This window comes from Homalodisca vitripennis, chromosome 8 (assembly GCF_021130785.1).
Source record: "Homalodisca vitripennis isolate AUS2020 chromosome 8, UT_GWSS_2.1, whole genome shotgun sequence".
Lineage (NCBI taxonomy): Eukaryota > Metazoa > Arthropoda > Insecta > Hemiptera > Cicadellidae > Homalodisca > Homalodisca vitripennis.
In genome coordinates this window covers 126,635,459-126,658,424 of record NC_060214.1, presented here as the reverse complement: position 1 = coordinate 126,658,424, position 22,966 = coordinate 126,635,459, and the positions used below count along the sequence as shown (strand labels likewise).

Sequence of the window (22,966 nt, the reverse complement as noted above, 5' to 3'; positions counted from 1 at the left end):
TGTATTATGGTTATGACGTAGCAAGCTTGTTATTTTGAACGTAAAAGAAAACGCGACGCCGTTTGTTGTGACCGCCATATTGCCGCTGCCGTTCTGTATCACTTTCGTGCCGAGCTGTGGATATTTGTAAGTTTTAATAGTTTTACGCGTGTTTTAGTGTCGTATTTAATGTGTAGTGTGTTGTTTGATGTCGTAGTAGTAGTGTAAACATATATATTTTAGAATAAATCAATTTCTATTTACTGAAATATGTTTGAGAAATTACCGGCTTTGTGTAGGCTATGGCAAATTGACTTGGCTAAAATTCATTTCACATAGTTTGTTATTGTTTTCACTTACTAAACGTTATTTATAGCACTCTTTTAGCTCTGAAGTAACTATTTATTTTTTGTAAATAGATAGTTTTCACAATAAAAATATATATTTCCTGTAATTTCTTTGGTTATATAGGTATAATGACTGTTTGGGTTATTCTATATTTTTTTCAATATCTTTAGTTATATTTATAGTTTTCTAACTACATAATATTTCCTATTACTTATAAACCATAAATTTATAAATTTTGATACAGTACAAGCTTTAGAAACTATTTTATATTTTGCTGAATGAAAATTTTTCGCAAAATTTTTGAATAATGGCAAAATTTAACTTTTTTTACTTTTCAAAAAAATAATTTATGGTAATTATTTCATTACTACTCTATATTCTATTTTATTCTAAGTAATAAAATATGCAAAATAACATGTATTCATAGATAAATGTATTAGCAAAACCTGTTTTACCAAAGTCTTACGTGTACACCCGATTTTCAGAATTTATACGCATCGCTGCTTTTTGTTCTATAGCTTTATGATGCTTTCATAAATGTGTATAATGTTTATGTTTTTCTGAAACTAGATAAAATTTGACACAGAATGGCTATCTCACTTATAAATATTTCTCACTATAACTTCATTTGCTAGGTATGGTCCCCCCCAAATTTAAGAAATATTTTTCGTAAATTTTATATTTGATTAAAAAAAGTGTTTATTAGAAAATTTTTGATGGTTAATTTTACAATATAGTGCAATTCTACGTTTAATTCCGAACACAAAAATATATACTCTTATTTATATTGCTTTTATTTTATATTTTTTAATAATTTTTTTAAAAAAACCTTGCGCGAAGCTCCAAAACAGCCCGACACTACAGGATGAAATGACCGCCAGTTCTAGGGTTAACTAACTACAGATTTTTTGTTTCAAATTATATGAAATATTGAAGACTTTTGGAGCAATAAATTGGAAAATTCTTTAAATATTACTAAATGTTAATGAAAACAATACTTTTCCAAATTGTTTATTTTTTGGATGAGGCCTTTCGAAACCAAAGGTTTCAATCATGAGGCGACTCCACAAATAAATATTTACATAATGCTTGTTACAATTAATATTAAAATAACATATGGTGTAAATTATGCAAATACAAAAATTGTTTAAGTATTTCAGCCAGTATGAAAAATTAGATATGACTACAGTTTAATTTTTGATTAAATTGAGAAGAAAGAAGACTGGAATTTTCAATAGGACCCTCTTCATTGTTCATGAGTTTTTCTTTAAACAAAAAGAACAATAAAAACACGATTTAAAGAGCATTTATCACACAAAAAATTGGAAGAGTTGACAAATTTGCTTAGCCAAGCACTGCATTGAATCAGGACACAGAACACCACTAAAAATCTAAAATTTCAAGTCTAGATCATTTTGTTTTCTAGATATAATGCAGGTAGACAGACTGACAGAAATGAAATTTTCCCAGTCCCTCTAGTGATATGACTTCACTAACACTCAGACAAAAAGCCTATAAATAAGTATACCAAGATAAAGTAGCTACTATCATACCCTGAGTCCACTTTCTGATTTGATATCCATGATGGAGAGCACAGTTTCATACAGTATTGTGTTTCCTACGTTCTTGCTAGTCTCTGTGTTGGTTGCCACTTGCGCCAGGATGTCGTTCATGGCCTCTGATGCTTCTACATCATTCCTACCCAGGATCCTCAGTAACCGAAGTATTTTCACCTGCAACAATGTCAGTTGTCAGTACCTAAAGTCTTACTGCTCTCCCTATAGGTTGCCGCTTGCGCCAGGATGTTGTTTATAGCATCTGATGCTTCATAGTTATTCTTACTCTATTGTAGTATTGTATTGTTGTTACCTGAACAACATCAGCTGCTGTGTTCAACATTCTTGGTCTCTGAGGTGATGGTTGTTACCACATTTTAATCACTACTGAAAGGTTGTGAACAAATTTCAAACAGAATAAAAACAGATCATGAACCGAGGACATAGCCAGTTTTTGCTGGAAATGTTGCACAACCAGTATGTTCACTGATATTACATAATGTAAGCTTTATTCTTAATACATCCATCATCTCGGTATACAATGTAACAACTACCAATACTGATAACTGACTGTAATATGCTGTATATGCACATTTTTAGTTAAGCTCCATTTCACCTTCCGCTCAGACCAGTGTGTAAACTTGACTCCTACAATCTGGAGTCCCCGTCCTTGATACCAGAGAGACCTAGACCACGAGAGAGCTGTCTCAGCCACCCAGAGTAATGTAGATGAGTAGGTGTTCTCATTGCCTCACCAGGTACAATGTCATATTACAGACACTGCAGTGAGTGGAAGGAGGAATGGAGCTTAACTCAACATTCACATTGAATCAGCCCTTCCCGCTATAGCTAGATTATGTGCCATATATATCTTACAGCAATGTGAAGCCAAATACAAGTTCAAGGCTTACACTCACCTGTAGGAAAGGATCGCTGACTCCTGAAACATCATGTTCTGGTGAGTAGCCTGCCATGATTAAGTTCTTGAGAATTCTGACAAGATTAGGAACAATCTGGAAACACCAATGGAATCATTATACAGAGTGTCCTCTAAAGGCAGCACAGCAAAACTCTAATTCTATGGTGTATTTTACATTTCCTACAACTATTTTGTCCTGTAGAGTAATGAACACAGAATTATGGACAAATATTCATGATCACAAGAAGATATTGATGACAAATCAGGGATTATAGTTTACTTAAGTCAAACTTAGCAAAAGTACAGCACTGTTATTGCCAAAAATAGGACTGAATCCCCTTATCCATTTGCAACATCAAAACAAGCACACTTTAACATTATTATCATGAACAGTATTGAATGTTGATTCTGAAAAGTTATTTGAACAATGAATACAAAAGGTAAACCCTTAAAAACCTTTCCTATAGTTCAAGTGTATCTGAAGTGTTTTAGTATTTTAAAAAGTACTAAAACAAGTTTTTTACAATAAATTATTTTATAGTTTAGCAAAAAATTAGATAGAATATACACCAGCATTATGGCTTTTGATACCAAAGTTGTCTAGCTGTTTTTTTCTCAGATGGTGTAATTGGCTGAGCACTGGCAAAGCTTAATACTCGTGAGGCTGGGAAAGTTTTACTTCTGTTTGTCAGTCCACAAGATATCTCGAAAACAATTAGATCTACAGACTTGATATTGTGAAAACAATTGTAGAAACATTAATTTCTATATGAGGAACACTGCGTTCGATTACGGTGCATGTTAGTCCATAGGACTTGGCTGAACATTAGCAAATATGAACATTGGTCTTAAGGGTAACGGGAAAATAGCAGAATAAATAAATTTGTAAACAAATTCAGTACACTCATAAGAGATTTTAACAGGTAAGTTATTAACACATGTAGCCGAATTATCCCAACGCATTCAAAATAATTTTGTGCTGACTGAGTATTTAAACATTATTATTTAAACAAAAATATGAAACCGAATTTAATGAATAAAAATGTAAATGCATCACGAGGCAAGATGTCTTGAGAAAGATTTTATCTGCAGTTTGAAATGTTGCATATGTGGCCGAGCTTCGTTGGGTAGCACTTCTGTTTTGCCCGAAGATGTAAAGTTATTTGCTATATGATTGTCTGTTATTTTATCTGTCAATAATACAATGTCATAGACTTAAAATGTTGCATGTACAACCATGGAATGTGGCCGAGCTTCGTTGGGTAGCACTTCTGTTTTGCCCGAAGATGTAAAGTTATTTGCCATATGATTGTCTGTTGTTTTATCTGTCAATAATACAATGTCATAGACTTAAAATGTTGCATGTACAACCATGGAATGTGGCCGAGCTTCGTTGGGTAGCACTTCTGTTTTGCCCGAAGATGTAAAGTTATTTGCCATATGATTGTCTGTTGTTTTATCTGTCAATAATACAATGTCATAGACTTAAAATGTTGCATGTACAACCATGGAATGTGGCCGAGCTTCGTTGGGTAGCTCTACTGTTTTGCCCGAAGATGTAAAGTTATTTGCCATATGATTGTCTGTTGTTTTATCTGTCAATAATACAATGTCATAGACTTAAAATGTTGCATGTACAACCATGGAATGTGGCCGAGCTTCGTTGGGTAGCTCTACTGTTTTGCCCGAAGATGTAAAGTTATTTGCCATATGATTGTCTGTTGTTTTATCTGTCAATAATACAATGTCATAGACTTAAAATGTTGCATGTTCAACCATGGAATGTGGCCGAGCTTCGTTGGGTAGCACTTCTGTTTTGCCCGAAGATGTAAAGTTATTTGCCATATGATTGTCTGTTGTTTTATCTGTCAATAATACAATGTCATAGACTTAAAATGTTGCATGTACAACCATGGAATGTGGCCGAGCCTCGTTGGGTAGCACTTCTGTTTTGCCCGAAGATGTAAAGTTATTTGCCATATGATTGTCTGTTGTTTTATCTGTCAATAATACAATGTCATAGACTTAAAGTGTTGCATGTACAACCATGGAATGTGGCCGAGCCTCGTTGGGTAGCACTTCTGTTTTGCCCGAAGATGTAAAGTTATTTGCCATATGATTGTCTGTTGTTTTATCTGTCAATAATACAATGTCATAGACTTAAAATGTTGCATGTACAACCATGGAATGTGGCCGAGCTTCGTTGGGTAGCACTTCTGTTTTGCCCGAAGATGTAAAGTTATTTGCCATATGATTGTCTGTTGTTTTATCTGTCAATAATACAATGTCATAGACTTAAAATGTTGCATGTACAACCATGGAATGTGGCCGAGCTTCGTTGGGTAGCACTTCTGTTTTGCCCGAAGATGTAAAGTTATTTGCCATATGATTGTCTGTTGTTTTATCTGTCAATAATACAATGTCATAGACTTAAAATGTTGCATGTACAACCATGGAATGTGGCCGAGCTTCGTTGGGTAGCACTTCTGTTTTGCCCGAAGATGTAAAGTTATTTGCCATATGATTGTCTGTTGTTTTATCTGTCAATAATACAATGTCATAGACTTAAAATGTTGCATGTACAACCATGGAATGTGGCCGAGCTTCATTGGGTAGCACTTCTGTTTTGCCCGAAGATGTAAAGTTATTTGCCATATGATTGTCTGTTGTTTTATCTTTCAATAATAAAATGTCATAGACTTAAAATTTTGCAATGAATCTCAACGAAGCCTGTCACGCGTCTCGGGGTGTGGGGTACTCCTATCTCGCTTTATTAACACAATACATTTGAAGATTATGGTATAAAATCGAAACACAGTATTCATGCCAGCATATTGAGTGTTTAGTTTTAATTTTGTGTTGTTTTGAACTGTATTATTTGTATAAATACGACAACTACTCTGAGAATATGCACATCTTCATTATTTCCAATCAATAACAATGAAGATGTTTAAAGTATTAATGTTGACAAAAAATTTGGAATATTGATGAGTAGTAATCTTGAGACCTCTCTTCTACAGGACAAAATAGTATACATGTTACCTGAGGATTGACCTGCAATTATACTATTTTAACCCAAATCATTTCTACTAATTTTAAAGTATAAATAGGTTACGGTCTCATTTAGCTTTCAAATACATAATACAAACTTCATGATAGCGCTTAAGAGCATCATTTTTACAAAAATTAAAAAAACTTGCAGACAGTAGTGAAGAATATTTAAAAAATCATCCAGAGTGGTTGAGAAGATTAAATATCTACAATATCCCAGAAAATGCAAAAGCAAAACAAGTTACAATGAAATTCAAAATGGCATATGATAGTATGGTAAATACGGTACTAGATTCTGAAATCGCAAAATTAAACTTATACAAAAGTGTTCTTAATTGTCCATGAAATTCATGTTGTGTTCTTTTGTCTTTAAACTTAACAATGTAAAAAGTTTTACTTTTAATTTTATTTTGTTACAAGTACAGTATAACATACCTAGACAGTGTAACAGGTCTGGGTAGGTATAGTACAGCATAATATGGTATGTACAACATTGTATTTACCATCTATGTAACATTATACTATGATCAAAATGCATTAAAGACTTAAATGAACAAGATTTGAATGTATTAGTAGTATCTGAATATTAAACACAATTAACATATTTCTAGTTGAACCATAATTAGTTTACGAAGTATAATATACTGCGTAGCATACAACTCACAGGAAATTACAATTATTTTTATTTTATACAATAGAATTCATTAAAACTGATCATTTAAATTTTATTTTATGTACACATAATTATTATTGAGATTGGATTGTTATTACTGAAAAAAATAAAACAGTTTTTGTGTATAATGCTACAAGAAAAACAAGTTCTTCACAACATATTAATACGCAATAAAATTAAATGCGCATGATTAAAATAATAACTGGGATAAAAATATTTGTTTGTTTAAAATGAGTTATTAAATTTAGTTTACTTTATTTTATTAATTTATCACTTTTCTGATTGATTTATTCGATCAAGTTTTATTTGAAACTATGAACACTTTATTTAAATTTTTGATGAAATGAGATGAAGATGACAGGCAGCAAACCGTGCAGTGAAGGTGTACGTACGTAGGTGCTCCGACTACACTATTGTGTATTGTGTTATACACTTGAACCCCGGCATACACTTCAAAAACTGTGATATTTACAGATCTCTATCACGTGCAAGCTAATATAATTAACAAAGTACCGAACTGAGTTACTGCATCGGTATCTCATAAACTGTTTACAGGTTAAGTGTATTAGGATAAACAGCATTCATTTTCAGTAGTTTAATACTATGGATGATTTGACCATGGATATCCCTTACTTGTAAACTTATCGATACAAACAAAGATACCACTTAGTTATGGATACAAGTGGTAGAGAGGACTTTATAGTCCTAGCTTCTCCTCTAATAAAGACTTTTTCATTTCATTTCAAACAATACATTTGTATTTTTTTTTTGTAAAATTTCTTACCATAATACATTTTTTCCATAGACTGATTCCAGGCTACTTTAAATTGTAGCTAAATTGAATCTATTGAAGAAACAGATTGAGTTAAGAATCTGGTAGGACAATTAATTAACTTGACAAACCGATCGATTACTGCCTGGTCATAATCATTTGTAATGAGTCAAAACTGCTGTAATATGTGATCACTGTGTAAACCTTAAAGGTTATAAATCTGTCAAAACAGCATCAATATAAATGACAATTTTAAGTTAATGCAAGTACGATATGATGTAATTTAAAACAGTTATCTGAATAAATATAAGAATACTGTAAACAAATATTAATCTACAAAAATACTAGTTTGCTTGAATATTAATGAAAAGGTAGATAACATTAATAGTTATTTTTATAAATAATTTTTAAGTAAGAAATTATAAAAATAATTCATATTTATTATTTATGTATTTCTTACTGATATTCTTAAACGTATTTAATTTAATAAAATATAAATTAAATCTAACCAAAGACAACGGTTTGTTAGTTAATATTTAAATTAAAGAGAAAAGTTAGAATAAGCAAAAGAGCTGAAAGATTGAATCTAGTTGAACAAATAATGTACTAAAACACAAAGTATTAAAAGACAAAACTAAATTAAAATACAAATAATAAAAGAAAACCTTATCGCCCGTAAGCAAGCATAGACTAGTAGTTTGACTTAGATGTTTTCCATCATTCAAAAACTATAAATTTTTACAAGTAAAAGGTAGTTTTTTAATAAAAATAAAAAAGTATATAAAAAATATGCAAGTATTCGTCATTTGTTTCATTTTCATACAAGACAGAAGTCAAATGTTGAAAGGGCAGTAAGTAAGCTGGCAGTACAAAAAAAATGAAGTAACAAGAATAATGTCAATATATTTTGTTAAAATTGTGTAATGTATTTTTTTATTTGTATTCACTTAATTTAAACATATAATCCAATAATCACAGAAGCATCTCATGTCAAACTATCTCGGTGTGGAAAGTCTGCCAGATCACAGATGTGAGGAGAAGCTATAGTTGTACAAAAGCATTTTTTCTAAAAGAAATCTACTTTTGCTTTTTAGTGGATTTTAATTTATATGGAAAATTAATGGTGATTTAATGTTTATTTAGCTCAAATATTGGAATGAAAATATTGGAATGATCAGAAGGTAAATTTCAGAAATTGTCATTAAAAGTGTACAACCCAGCTCTATGTTTTAAAGTATAATGAGGGGATGTTGAAAAATTGAAAACATTACATTTCTGTGTTTAATGATTTGTTAAATACCAATTAAAACTTTAACAACTTGTTACCTGCAAAATTCTTTGGCCAACCATTTGTCACCGAAAATTTACAGCTTATTTACACAAGTATTTACTTTTTAATTTTTTCTGTTTTGTATTTTAATAATTGTACAAACTAATAATTGGTCTATTGCTGAGTAAACATCTTAGAGCACATAATACTACCGGTGATGTAAGAAATATTCTATAGAGGTGAGAATAAAGTTCTGCACAACATGTCTGTCTAATATATTAAAACTATCAAGTCACAAATTAGAGAATATAATAGATTAAAAATATATCTAATATATATTAAGCAAACTGCAGTAAAATATATATTGACAAAATTATGAATTATAGGGGTGGTTGCAATCTGAATTTACCTGTCCTGTTAGATGAAATTATTTAAAAATAGTATGAAATACTCTCAAGTTTATTTTAACACCATGGTAGGAGATATCTTGCAACAAAAAGCTTGACACAGATCAGTGTTATGTACAGGTATGCAAATGAAGAATGAAGTTAGCATGCACGGACATGCGTGACAAGCAAGACAGGACATGCACGTCCGACGTGTAAACGAAACGAAAGCAACACACTGATAATAAAGTTGCCTCATTTACCTCCCGGTGACAGGGATCCTATCAGAAAACAAACCAGTTAGGAAACATTACTTCATAACCACAGCCACACAGCCATCTTATTTAGCCAAAATTATTCAATTAGTAATTTTAATACACATATTAAGGAAATGTGAGTATCCAATATTGCCAACCATATTTAAAAAGAAAATTATTATTACATTTGAGATGAAAATTAAGAATTAAGAATTAGTAATTAATAAATCATTGAGTGAAACTGAAAACATTCAAACAAACTAATAAAAGACGCAAAATGAAAGAAACATTAATCTATATGAACAAATGTAATTTATCACAGATAAAGCCCTGACTGTTATTGAGAGCATGCATAAAAAAACACAAACTGTTTGTCTACCTCTTCAGGGTTCAACTTTTATGTATCTCTAGCATCTCTCTCCAAAAATAGATTTAAATGTTTAGGTTTATTAAAACAATGCATTTCATTATAAAATGAACGAATGTTAGTAACTATTGCTGAAACATACAAAATAAGAAAAGTCCCATCTTACAGCAAAATTAATATATTCATAAAATATAATTTTTTATTTACTATTATTTATTTACTATTTTCAATACTTGAATAGCCTTTCACAACAAATAATTATTTATCCATCACAATTTATTACGTAAGTGTATTTGTTTACACTAGTTTATTATGTTTAACTTATTCTAAATTACTGTTAAATAGTTTTATCAATAATTTTTTTAATGGTTCTGAACAATGAACTAAGGAAATCTAAAGTATCAAACAGATAAGGGTGTGTAATAAACCAATGAAAAGTCACAACTTTTGGAATTTCATCTAGAACGAAACGATAATTAAAGCCCATTCCCATTCCTTTTTCGCTGCCATCTTGTTTCTGTTGAGACGATCATCATTTACTATTGGCCTCTGGTCAGTTCTCTGTGGTTGGTCAATCAGTGCAGACCTGTTGTGACCTGTATTTTTTAGTTCAGTTTTAATGTAAGTGTTTTTGTTGTATAAGTGCATGTTTTAGAGTTAGTGTTCAAGAAATAAACACACAAGATGTTGAACTATCTCTCTTGTCTGTAGTTATGTTTTGCTTTTTCCTTCATTTTTTGACATGGTGACAGGGAGGGTTATGTCTAAAGCATTTGTCAGAATCTTGCAAAAGGTTTCACATGCGTCTAATACAGAAGCCAATTCAAGAACTGTTTTCCAGTCTTGTAGATCCAGCAGACTTCTCATATTCATGATGTTTTTCCAACTGAGTATTTTACTCTTTTAAGTTGACTTAAAACAGCCCTTGAGGGCTGATCTTTATGTTTCATTATATTTTTATGACTGAGATAACAAAACTGTAGTCAAAGGTGATTAGAGATTAGAGTTATAAAAGTGCGATTTCATTATGATGAAATCAAAAACATTGGTAAAATCTCATCGGCAAATTCTCGTCAATTCAATACCTAGTCTCATTCAATTAATAATTTTTTAAAGTGAGGACATACTGAATAATAATATTCCAAAGGGCTTTTTAATTGATATTTTCTAAAAACACATTATTGTTTTGTTTTTTATAGTATGACAATAGGATGTTTAACATTAGGCCTATATACGAGGGCTATTCGGAAAGTTGATTACGTTTTGCGCTGTGGCCGCTAGGGGCGGGACTAGCGCGGCCATCTTGGTGTCAGGACGTCCCACCGCTCAGTGGTTATCCAGCCGTGCTAGCGGGAAGTTTGTGTTGTAACGCATCTAGTCACAGTGCCTGTTTGAAATGTCTGCCGCAATTGAAAATCCTGCCAACTGTGAGGTGCGCGCAGTAATTAGGTTTTTGAGTGCCAAAAACTGTAAGCCCATAGAAATCTATCGGCAGTTGTGTGAAGTTTATGGGAATAACATTATCACTGAAGGTGGAGTGCGACAATGGGTCATTAAGTTTAAAAATGGCCGAACAAATGCTCATGACGAAGAGCGAAGTGGAAGACCCAGCATAGTGACTGACGAACTTCTTGAGAAAGTTGACGCAAAGGTTCGAGAAAATCGACGGTTAACCATAACGGAACTCTCGCTTAGTTTCCCTCAAATTTCACGAACTTTGTTATACGAAATTGTCACTGATAAGCTTGGCTTCCACAAGTTTTGTGCAAGATGGGTACCGAAAATCCTGACCGACGTCCACAAAAACCAGCGCATGGCTACAGCGTTAACAATTTTGGATGCTTACGACAAAGAGGGTGAATCACTACTCGATCGCATCATAACTGGCGATGAAAAATGGGTGAAACAAGTTAACTGCGAGACCAAATTGCAGTCAATGGAGTGGGGACACACAAGTTCCCCTCACAAACCAAGAAAATATTTGCAAACGATGTCGGCAAGAAAGGTTATGGCAACCGTTTTTTTGGGACAAGAAAGGTGGAATTCTTGTTGATTTCCTGGGACGAGGCACTACAATCAACTCAGAAAGGTATTGCCAAACGTTAAACAACCTCGCGATCCAAAACAAGCGTAGGGGAAAGTTGAGCTCGAAAATTCTGTTGATTCACAATAAAGCTCATCCATCGATATGATAAGTGCCTAAATTTGAATGGCGACTATGTTGAAAAGTAGTATTTAAGTGTGGCTTTCAAGTGTAAATAATTATTTTTCCTACACTTTGTTAATTTTTAATTCCAAAACGTAATCTACTTTCCGAATAGCCCTCGTAAGAAATAGTTTTTAACTACCCTGAACATGATGTACTCTAGATGAGCAGAATTGCTTTGGAAAAGAACTTGTTGCTTCTCTCCAACAGAAGGGTTATAAATTATTAAAATTTCCTTAATCTTGCATCCTATCTAGATTCTCAACTTATAAATACCAAATCTTATTTTTAACACTATATACACAAAAGTATTTACAAATACTAAACCTTTATCCTTTTCAATCACAGTACTTAAAACTAAAACAAAAAAATAAAACTAAAGATTAAAAATATTAAGCTGTACTTAATACTTTTGTATATGGTGAAATGCTTACAATGTACAACTATCTCTAAAAATTAATTCAACTATAATAATTTTACAACTAGTTCTTCAAATCTTTCTCTTTTAAAAGCCATAACTCATAAAAACAAACTATTTTGCACTAAAAATTCAATGCAATAAAACATTATGGAAAAACTTTTAAAAAGCCAAGGTTCTGTTTAAAAAAATGTTCTTTCTGTGAAGTGCCAATTTTGTCTAGGTGACGCGTCGCATGCACTCCGCGCTCAGTTACTCACAACTCACTTCAAGGCACCACAACTTAAACAGCTGAAACATAACCACGTGAGAGAGCATACCATCGCTAGTCAGCATACCACATACAACAGCTGCTGGACAGTGGATCTCTTTACAGTATACAGCTGTCTCATAACCACGTGAGAGAGCATACCATCGCTAGTCAGCATACCACATACAACAGCTGCTGGACAGTGGATCTCTTTACAGTATACAGCTGTCTCATAACCACGTGAGAGAGCATACCATCGCTAGTCAGCATACCACATACAACAGCTGCTGGACAGTGGATCTCTTTACAGTATACAGCTGTCTCATAACCACGTGAGAGAGCATACCATCGCTAGTCAGCATACCACATACAACAGCTGCTGGACAGTGGATCTCTTTACAGTATATAGCTGTCTCAACACTAGCAGAAAGTATAAAATCTATAATACACTAGCGACTGAAGAGAAACAGTAGTAACAGTAGTCGCACGCACACACTCACATTCACGAACGCAGGGGTTGGGCCAGACACAGTGTTGTTCCGTCCCGTCTATAACACGTCTTAGAGTCATGATAAACAATATTCTGTGATTACATGAACGGGGGTTGGGCCAGCCCGACATCTGTTTTCCGTCCCGTGCTATTCAGTAACCACGTCTTAGAGTCATGAGTAAACAATATTCTGTGCATATACATACAACGCAGGGGTTGGGGCAGCCCGACACGTGTTCTTTCCGTCAGCTGTGCTATTCAGTAACGTCTTAGAGTCATGAGTAAACAATATTCTGTGATTATACATGAACGCAGGGGTTGGGGCAGCCCGACACGTGGATCTCTATTCAGTATACAGCTGTCTCATAACGTTAGAGAGCATATTCGCTAGTCAGCATACCACATACAACAGGGGTGCTGCCCGACACGTGTTGATCCGTCCCGTCAGCTATTCAGTAACGTCTTAGAGTCATGAGTAAACAATATTCTGTGATTATACATGAACGCAGGGGTTGGGCCAGCCCGACACGTGTTGTTCCGTCCCGTGCTATTCAGTAACCACGTCTTAGAGTCATGAGTAAACAATATTCTGTGATTATACATACAACGCAGGGGTTGGGCCAGCCCGACACGTGTTGTTCCGTCTTTACAGTATACAGCTGTCTTAGAGTCATGAGTAAACAATATTCTGTGACTATCAGCATGAACGCAGGGGTTGGGCCAGCCCGACACGTGGATCTCTTTCCGTATACAGCTATTCAGTAACGTCTTAGAGAGTAAACAATATTCTGTGACTATACATGAACGCAGGGGTTGGGGCAGCCCGACAGTGTTGTTCCGTCCCGTGCTATTCAGTAACGTCTTAGAGTCATGAGTAAACAATATTCTGTGATTATACATGAACGCAGGGGTTGGGGCAGCCCGACACGTGTTGTTCCGTCTTTATTCAGTAACGTCTTAGAGTCATGAGTAAACAATATTCGCTTATACATGAACGCAGGGGTTGGGCCAGCTGCTGGACACGTGGATCCCGTGCTATTCAGTAACGTCTTAGTCATGAGTAAACAATATTCTAGTGCATTACCACATACAACGCAGGGTGCTGGACAGTGGATCTCTTTACAGTTATAGCACTGTCCCACGTGCTATTCTATTATAGCACTAGTCACTGAAGAGTAGTAACAGTAGTCGCACGCATGCACACTCACACTCACGAACGCAGGGTTGGGCCAGCCCGACACGTGTTGTTCCGTCCCGTGCTATTCAGTAACGTCTTAGAGTCATGAGTAAACAATATTCAGTGTATTATACATTGCATAACAAATCACTTTTGGATAACATTGGGGAAACGTACTAGGTGATTAACAGAGTGGTAATACGACCGGGTCCTAATCCCCTGCACTGTGAGTCGAGTCTGTGTGTGTGGGTATGGGTGTGAATCTACCTGGACATAACCGCAATCACTATTTGCTAATACGATAGTCACCAAACTCCTTAATAATCAATCTAATGGGCTTAAAATTTTAAAAAAATTAACAGAAATTGTTACAGTTATTAAATATATGTTTATTTTAACAAATTTAAACAGCTAACTTGTTATAAAATCAAAAATGACCACCCAGTATTCTACAACACTATGAGAAATTTATCACAGTTAACCTATTTGTGTGATCACACAAATAGGTAGATACACACACCTAATGCATACACAAATGGATGTGGATACAAGAATTTTCCACAAGTCACTTATTTTACTCAGATACTATGATACCAATCACAATGATTTAATATTTTTGTCACCATCATCATATTTTTCTCTATATTACAGGGTTTGTCTGTAAATTAACGAGACTGGCTGCTACGCGGCACACTCCCTGGTGAGGACAGGACCAATCCACATCACAGTTGTAGACAGTGACAATCACACTCATGTGAGTTGCTGTCAAAGTTGGAGCGTTCGATGCATCTGTGCACCGGCAAGAACAATTCAGAGAAGCTTGTCTTCATTAAAGAGGCTTCCAAATAAGAATCTCAGTCAAGGACTCAGGCTTTCCAGTGAATTCAAGAACAGACAGAGGATCATTGAAGGCATGCAAGCGATTTGGACAAAGTTCAACAAGTGTTTTGGATAAAATACAGAGAAAGTAACACATATACTGGATTCTTTCCATTTGAAGGTAAGAATAAGGCCAAAGCAACAAGTCCAAGTTGTAAAAAGAAAGAAAGGCTTGAGCAAAAATAGAACACAAATTTCTAAATGATGAACAAAACCAAAAAATGTATATTCCTATACTTATACCCTGAAACTAAGGGCGCAAATTCGGAGAGGCAAACCTCAACATTTTTTGTACCCAAAGAATAACTAAATCTAAGGTAAAGTCACAAGGTTCACTATCTCTTATCTCAATAAATGAGGAATTGGCTCACAAATAATTTGTATCTACAAGATGAACTGTTAATGCTCCTGTCCACACTGCCCACACCCAGACAGTTATGGCAATCTTGCCACAGCCATTGCCTATCCACAATGTGACCCCAGCCAACTTTTTCTCTTTGCCAAAGCTCAAGAGATGCATGGAAAGTCACTGTTACGAAGATTTCCCATCATCCAACAAGCTGTTACAGAGTCTCTGAGAGGTCGAGCAGCCGACATAAGCTAGCCTCTGCGGTGTGAGAATCTGCTGGCAACGGTTTATCAAAGCTCAAGAGATCCATGGAAGTCACTGTTATGAAGATTTCCCATCATCCAACAAGGTGTTACAGAGTCTCTGATAGGTCTCTGATAGCCTCTGTGGTGTGAGAATCTGCTGACAACGGTTTATCAAAGCGAAAGGAGACTGTTATAAAGCTTAAGTACCAGTGGATCAATAAATTCTTTTACCAGAGCTAGTTTCATCACTTAACGGCCAAATCCTCTATGCCACGGGTGTAGTACACAGCATTATACTTTAAAGAGATCTCCGGAGTCAAGCAGTTTTTTGTATTTCACATATAATAGTAGTAATAATATAATAATAATAATAGTAGTAGTAGTAATATAATAGTAATATTACTGTGTATATACATTGTAGTGTATGTATGGTACAAGCTAACCTCAAAATACTGTTTGTCGCACATTTTACTACGTACATTTGGTCTCCTGTAAAATACCACTGGTAAGTTAATTTTTCCGAATTTCAAACATAAAGCCTTGAATATTTAATACACCATCATCAAAATCTTTAAAACTACTTATTAATACCTAAATTAGAATTGTTTATATGAAATATAAATGGAACAAAATGGTTAACCAATGTATAATTTTAATATTTCTGCACTTCATCTTCCTAGAAGAATACAATTTAAAGTCACAATAACTGAATATACTGCTTGAATAATTTGCTATACATTCATTTTTAAAACAATATCATTGTCTGAGATATGATTTAGCTTGTAAAAAATGGCTGATCATGCTTTCAACTGTAAGAATCTGAATTATTAGACATATTGTTTTTCATGTAAATAACAAAACAATGTTTTATACATAAATTTTGAAAGTAAGTACGTTATTGACAACTTAAAGAATATTTATATGTATTGCTTGTTTTATAGTGATACAAAATCTATTTCTTTATGTGAAACATTCCATTTTGTTTTAATACTTTCAATAGGGATGGAACGACCTCGATTCTTAGTGGTATCGAGTTACTGACAATCTCAACACGGCTCTTTTCATTTGATTTCGGTGCCAATATTTTCAAAGTATTTTATTACAAAATAATGAATAAAATAAACAGAAGTGCCTAAAATATAAACAAAACAAAACCACTTAGTTATTAGTTACTATGCATGATTAAAGAGGGTACAAAGCCAGGTTTTGATATAAGAATTTTAGATGGAATAGGAAGAGCAGGCTTCAGGATATTCTTCTGCAGCTTCACAGAGTCTATTACCTCTGTGATGAATGAGAGGAGTATCCATCCAGTCCAGTACAGATAAGCCTGTTATTCCTATCCTATCTAAAATTGTTACTTACTTTTAGTCATCAGTCATTGACAGTATTTACTTATTATTTATACAGGATTTGGTATCGAATTCAGAATTGAGAATCAAGACCAATTTTAATATCAGTATTGCAACTTAGTTTTCTTGGTGTCTGGCTTTATTTATTTATTTTCGTAACAAAGAAATCGGAATCGAGCCAGAATTGTAGTATCAAATTGGTATTGGCCTAACATCAATTTTTAATTCTGTGTATTTTTGTTTGTAAGACAAGATTCTTTACAAATAGCAGTTTTTATCCAAATAACAATAATCATGTAGAGTTTTTACATTATCTTAAATATGTTATTTTACTCTCACGTAATTTTGTTTCACAGTCTCATAGTTACATTAAATAATGTATTACTAGTTACTTATAACTCCTTTTACACTTTATAAGTGCATGATTCAGCAAACAAATTAAATAATATCTTAGTCAAGTCCAGAATGGGAGATCCGAATGGTAACTATTATAAATATAACACTCAGCAATAGAATTAATTAGCAACTCCTCATTGATACTTGTTTGCAAATTAAATAATATCTTAGTCAAGTCCAGAATGGGAGATCCGAATGGTAACTATTATAAATATAACACTCAGCAATAGAATTAATTAGCAACTCCTCATTGATACTTTTTTGCGAAAAATTTCAGTACACAGGAAATTTGTTTTATAACAAAATATTAGATAATATAAAAGTAGAAAATTCTTTCCCCAAATTCAAAAGTAAATTAACAATACTTAATAGATAAACTGCTTTATTAATTCACTGACATTTAAATACAAACAATAACTAAATGCACTGAGTATATAAAATCTATGACTCAATCAATACTCAAAATAATTCTATAAAAATAGTGTAATGATACAAGATTAAGATTGGGGCTTAGTTTTATAAAGTAAACTTATTGTTATTTTAAGACTAGACACCATTGTATGTGTGTCTTGTAATGCTGATGAACAAAGAATAGTTTATTTGATTTGGTAACTACATAAAAAACGACTAAATCTGGAATACATTCACCAATAATGGTTTGCATAAACCAAATTAATAAATCATTATTTTATACTGAAATGCGTTGTTTTAATAAAATGAATTTTGGAAGATGAATAGAGAAGAACATACACATCCAGGAAACTAAGACATTTACTTAATATCAAAAAGACAAATTATGGTTTCCAATCTTAGCTCACTCTTTTCCTATCCAATTATATTTCCATAAAGCCAGAGTGAATGTTTTAACTTTCCTTGCTCACGTTAAATTAGACTGATAGGAATAATGTTCTTGGAAATAGCATTCTGTTTTAGTTCAGCATCTCAAAGTGTTTCTGTTCCCCTTCACTAAACTGGACATTATTGAACAACAATTTTCATGTCAAATAAAACCCCATTTACACTCAATTTAAAAAATATTATATTTGCACACCCGGTGAAAACCTTTCCATCATTCAATGTTGCCGAAAATGTAACTCCAAATTAAATATAAACTTAAAATACACACACATATATATATGCTCTTTCAAACATAATAAGTCGTATTATGTACCATTCACCAACAGCTCAAATTCTAATAACAATTTAAAAGTTCATAATTAAATAAAAAGAATTTTAGAGAGTTCAATATAATAATTCTTTGTATCAGATGTCAGATCTTTAGTAATTATCTTTGTGAAAACTTTCCCATCAAAACGTATTACGTAAGGTTAATTTTAACACATGTTGGGTCCAACCTACTTTCTGATTTTGATTGTCATGATTCATTAGAACAAAATTTTAAACTGCAAAAAACACAATTCACACATTCACACAAAATAACAATTTACTATAAAAATAAACTAAAAAAAGAAGCAGTGATAAAACCTTTGAAAACCAAACAACTTTTATAAAAGCCATATGACTTTTTTTGTTTTTTTGTGACATCCACATTAAAATTGAATGCTTATCAAAATCAACATTGTAAAGTTAATTATTTATAGTATTTAATTAATTATATATTGAATTAAAGATAGGCTGCTTTGCAAAATTTTTAATTAGTAGTCAATACTTTTTGAAGACTTAATACTTGATTCTGATTTTCTCTAGTCACTAGAAATTACTTGCTACTCGTAATGTAGTAATATTATTACTATCTACAATTTTACAAATGGACTTTGTTTTATACATATTAAGATTAGAGACATCAATGTCACTTTCTAGAGTTGGTTTTCAATTCCAACAATCCTTCGGAAAATGATTGCAAATTAATAATAAACAACAGTTGGTTTTTTATTCGTATCTGCTTACATCTGTGGCAAAGTTACTGTCTTGATTGTTCACCACAACTGTACATTCCAGGTCAAGAAATTACACAAAAAGTTGATTTATAAAATTAATTAATCATCCATTTCTTGATTTTTTGTGCCTTTGTTCATGTTCAAGATCTTTCATTCCACATCAAATGGCGCCTTTGTTTAATGGTGTCACATTGAGTTACACCTTTTCCTCCGTTTGGGTCACAATTATTTCTATTTAAAAAATATTTTTCAAGTTTATTTATTTAATGTTAGATATTGTTGTACACCACTCAATTATATATGTACTTTTGCAAATTTTCCTGAGAATATCTTTTGAAGATAAATAAAGCACTCACTGTTTCCGAGGACAGCTGCAGCCGTTGTCTGTAATAGTTTGTTATGTTCATAAGCATCCCAATACGTTTTTGTTTTTAGCCATTTTGCTTCTTTTTTTGGGGTATCGCACTGAATCAGTTTTATTATGAGCCAGTGGTACCAACGTTAGTAAAATGTACAACAAAATCTGTACAGTGTGAGCTAAAAGTCACTCTGTTTAGTTTTTGATGGATAAAGATGGAAGAATGGAACTCGTGACACCTTTCTAGGAAATACGTGAACTTTTTAGTCACTGTTACTTTACCCATTCCCCCAAAAATGGGATTTTAAGGGACGGCTCAAAATCTTTAAATGTAAAGACCATTAAGTGACACCTCATTTGATAGATCTTGATAAAAGAAGATGAAAAGTAGAAACTAGAGCTGTTTATCTCAACCCAATACAAAAAGGCACGGCTCATTGAAATTAAGATTTTAAAATGTAAAGTTACAGTAGCACTGGTATTTACAATTAAGTTACGTTACAAACTGACTAAACCTATGTTTTTTATATCAGATGTTCGAACTACTGTTCCAGGACAGTTTGACAATGTCCAAGTCTGTTGTAGGAACTTGAAACGGCACGCTGTATGGATTCACAGGTGAATTTTTTGAATTTGCACTACTATTCTGTCCCTAAGTTTATTAATGACTGGGGTTTTGTTTCAGACGTGTTTAATGTGACCCCACACAAAGTAGTCAAGTGGAGATAGAACTGGTGATATCGGTGACTACTTGATACTTCCTCTTCTGCCTATCCAGCGATTTGGATAATATATTGCTTAAATACTCGCGGACATGCAGGCCATAGTGTGGAGATGCTCCATCCTGCTGGAACCAAATTTCATTACAGTTGTTGGTTGCTACTTGGATAGCTGGATAAATCTGATTTTGTAACATTTCATGGTATACCACGGCATTAAGGTTTCCATAAAAAAAGGGCCTAAAAAGTTGATCCCTCACAATGCCAAGCCGAACATTTAATTTTCCAGGGTGCTGGGTAAGTTGCTCTGTCATCCAATGAGGTTAACATCGGCCTAGTAACGACCATTATGTCTGTTACCGTTCCCGCTTAACACGAAAGTTACTTCATCTGAGAAATCAATGTTGTTTCATCTAATTGTATTATCATCAATGTTCCGCATCATTATTTCACAAAATTCTACTCGACGATCAAAATTGTCCTCACTTAGCTCATGAACAAAACGAATTTTGTACGCTTTGTAACCACTGTCATGTAAAACTGTACAAACTGGTGTCTGAGATATACCCAATATTTGAGAAACATTTCTTGTTGAGGCGTGAGGATCTTCTACAACAGACTGTACAGCGTCAAGTGACAATGCTTCGTTTGTAGCCGATTGTGGTCGTCCAGATTTGGGGCGGTCTTTAATGCTGCCTGTTTCCTGGAAACTTGGGATTGTTTTTGAACTCCTAATTTAGATACAGGGTTTCAATTAGGATGGTCATTAAATAAATCCCTCACTTCATCATAAGATCTCACCCGGTCTCCGTAGCCTCGCATCATCATGATCATAATACACTCTTGTTCACTTAAACACTCCATTTCAACTTAAGTATCACAAAAATACGTCGTAACTTTGTTAATTCCAAACAAAAACTGAACATGATACTAAATTTCCTCAAAACTAATAAGATGAAGGAGGCCTGCCCTGTAAAACTGGTTTGTAAAGCAAGTTGTATTTATTGAACTTATTTACCTTCTGAATATGGCTGCCATGTTTTGCCTCAATTAATTTCAATGAGCTGCCATTTTGTACTGGGTTGAGATAGAAAGCTCTAGTTTCCACCGTTCTTATTCCCTTATTAAGACCTTCCAAATGAGGTGTCACTAAACAGGTCTTTACATTTAAATATTTTTAGCCACCCCCCCTCAAAGTTGTAACAGTGACTAAAATGTTCACTTCTATTTCTTAGAATGGTGTACCAAGTTCCATCCCTTCATCTTTATCCATCAAAAACTTAACAGAGTGTATCCATACAATGAGTTTAACTCACCCAGAACAATGTGCTACACTTATGAGTCAATATCAAATTGATTACTAAATGTTTCCATTGAAGTATAAGCTGTGTTTACACAATTTAGCCAAAGGATAATAAAATAGGTTCACCCCCACAGACGCTGACTGCATTTCTGTTACCTTACAGTGGCACTTTCTTTCCTGGTACAATAGTAAATATAGAATAATTACAGCGAAAAAACTTTGAAACAAATGGGTTTCCCTTTGTTTGCTTTGTTTTATATCTTACAAGTATTAATGTTTTTAGCAATGTACCAATAACTCTAGTTTCTCTGCTTCTACATCAAATTTTAAGGTAATTTTTCAGGTCTGATATACATAATGAACATGGTTAACTTAATGTGCTCTATTAAGAATCTCAACAACACTTTTTCTTATAATTATACAAATTTCATTTATATTGTGGTTATTGGTTTTATTCAATCACTCATTTCCATCACATTAAAAATAGCAGCCTGGTCTTTGATGAGGAGATGAAGGTTCTTGAGTATACAATAAGTTCTACATTCATTTTTAAAGTATACTAACTGTTTTGATAGTTTTAGTAAACCTAACATTTATGTCTCAACCCTAATCCATGGTACTGGATAATTTTACTATTAAACAATTATACTCCAACTGTTTAAAGGCATATTAGAAGTGATTAGCTAAAAAAACAGAAAAACTCTGCTTGCCAAAAACATATGCTTTTAAAATATTATAAGCAAATAATAAGGGCAAAGAAAAAGAAAGTGAACGTTGACAACATACCTTTTTGAAGTGCTGCAGAGTGTCAACGCTGTTCTCGCACATTTCTGTTATCAGTGTAACACCAGTGATCAGCACACCTGCAGGCACATAGCAACACTTGTTAACAAGGACTTATAAACCTTTCATGTGTCCACCTGTTGCAGTGTCAACGCTGTTCTCGCACATTTCTGTTATCAGTGTAACACCAGTGATCAGCACACCTGCAGGCACATAGCAACACTTGTTAACAAGGACTTATAAACCTTTCATGTGTCCACCTGTTGCAGTGTCAACGCTGTTCTCGCACATTTCTGTTATCAGTGTGACACCAGTGATCAGCACACCTGCAGGCACATAGCAACACTTGTTAACAAGGACTTATAAACCTTTCATGTGTCCACCTGTTGCAGTGTCAACGCTGTTCTCGCACATTTCTGTTATCAGTGTAACACCAGTGATCAGCACACCTGCAGGCACATAGCAACACTTGTTAACAAGGACTTATAAACCTTTCATGTGTCCACCTGTTGCAGTGTCAACGCTGTTCTCGCACATTTCTGTTATCAGTGTGACACCAGTGATG

General features: G+C 33.6%; 1 protein-coding gene across 1 annotated transcript in view; it reads right to left on the bottom strand.

Moving 5' to 3' along the window:
• The window catches only part of LOC124368365 (AP-1 complex subunit gamma-1-like), a 107,065-nt gene that overhangs the window by 35,077 nt on the left and 49,022 nt on the right, over positions 1–22,966 (bottom strand). Inside the window, 3 exon segments of the mRNA XM_046825648.1 lie at positions 1,881–2,060; positions 2,801–2,896; positions 22,405–22,481. Coding sequence (XP_046681604.1) covers positions 1,881–2,060; positions 2,801–2,896; positions 22,405–22,481 — 353 coding nt within the window.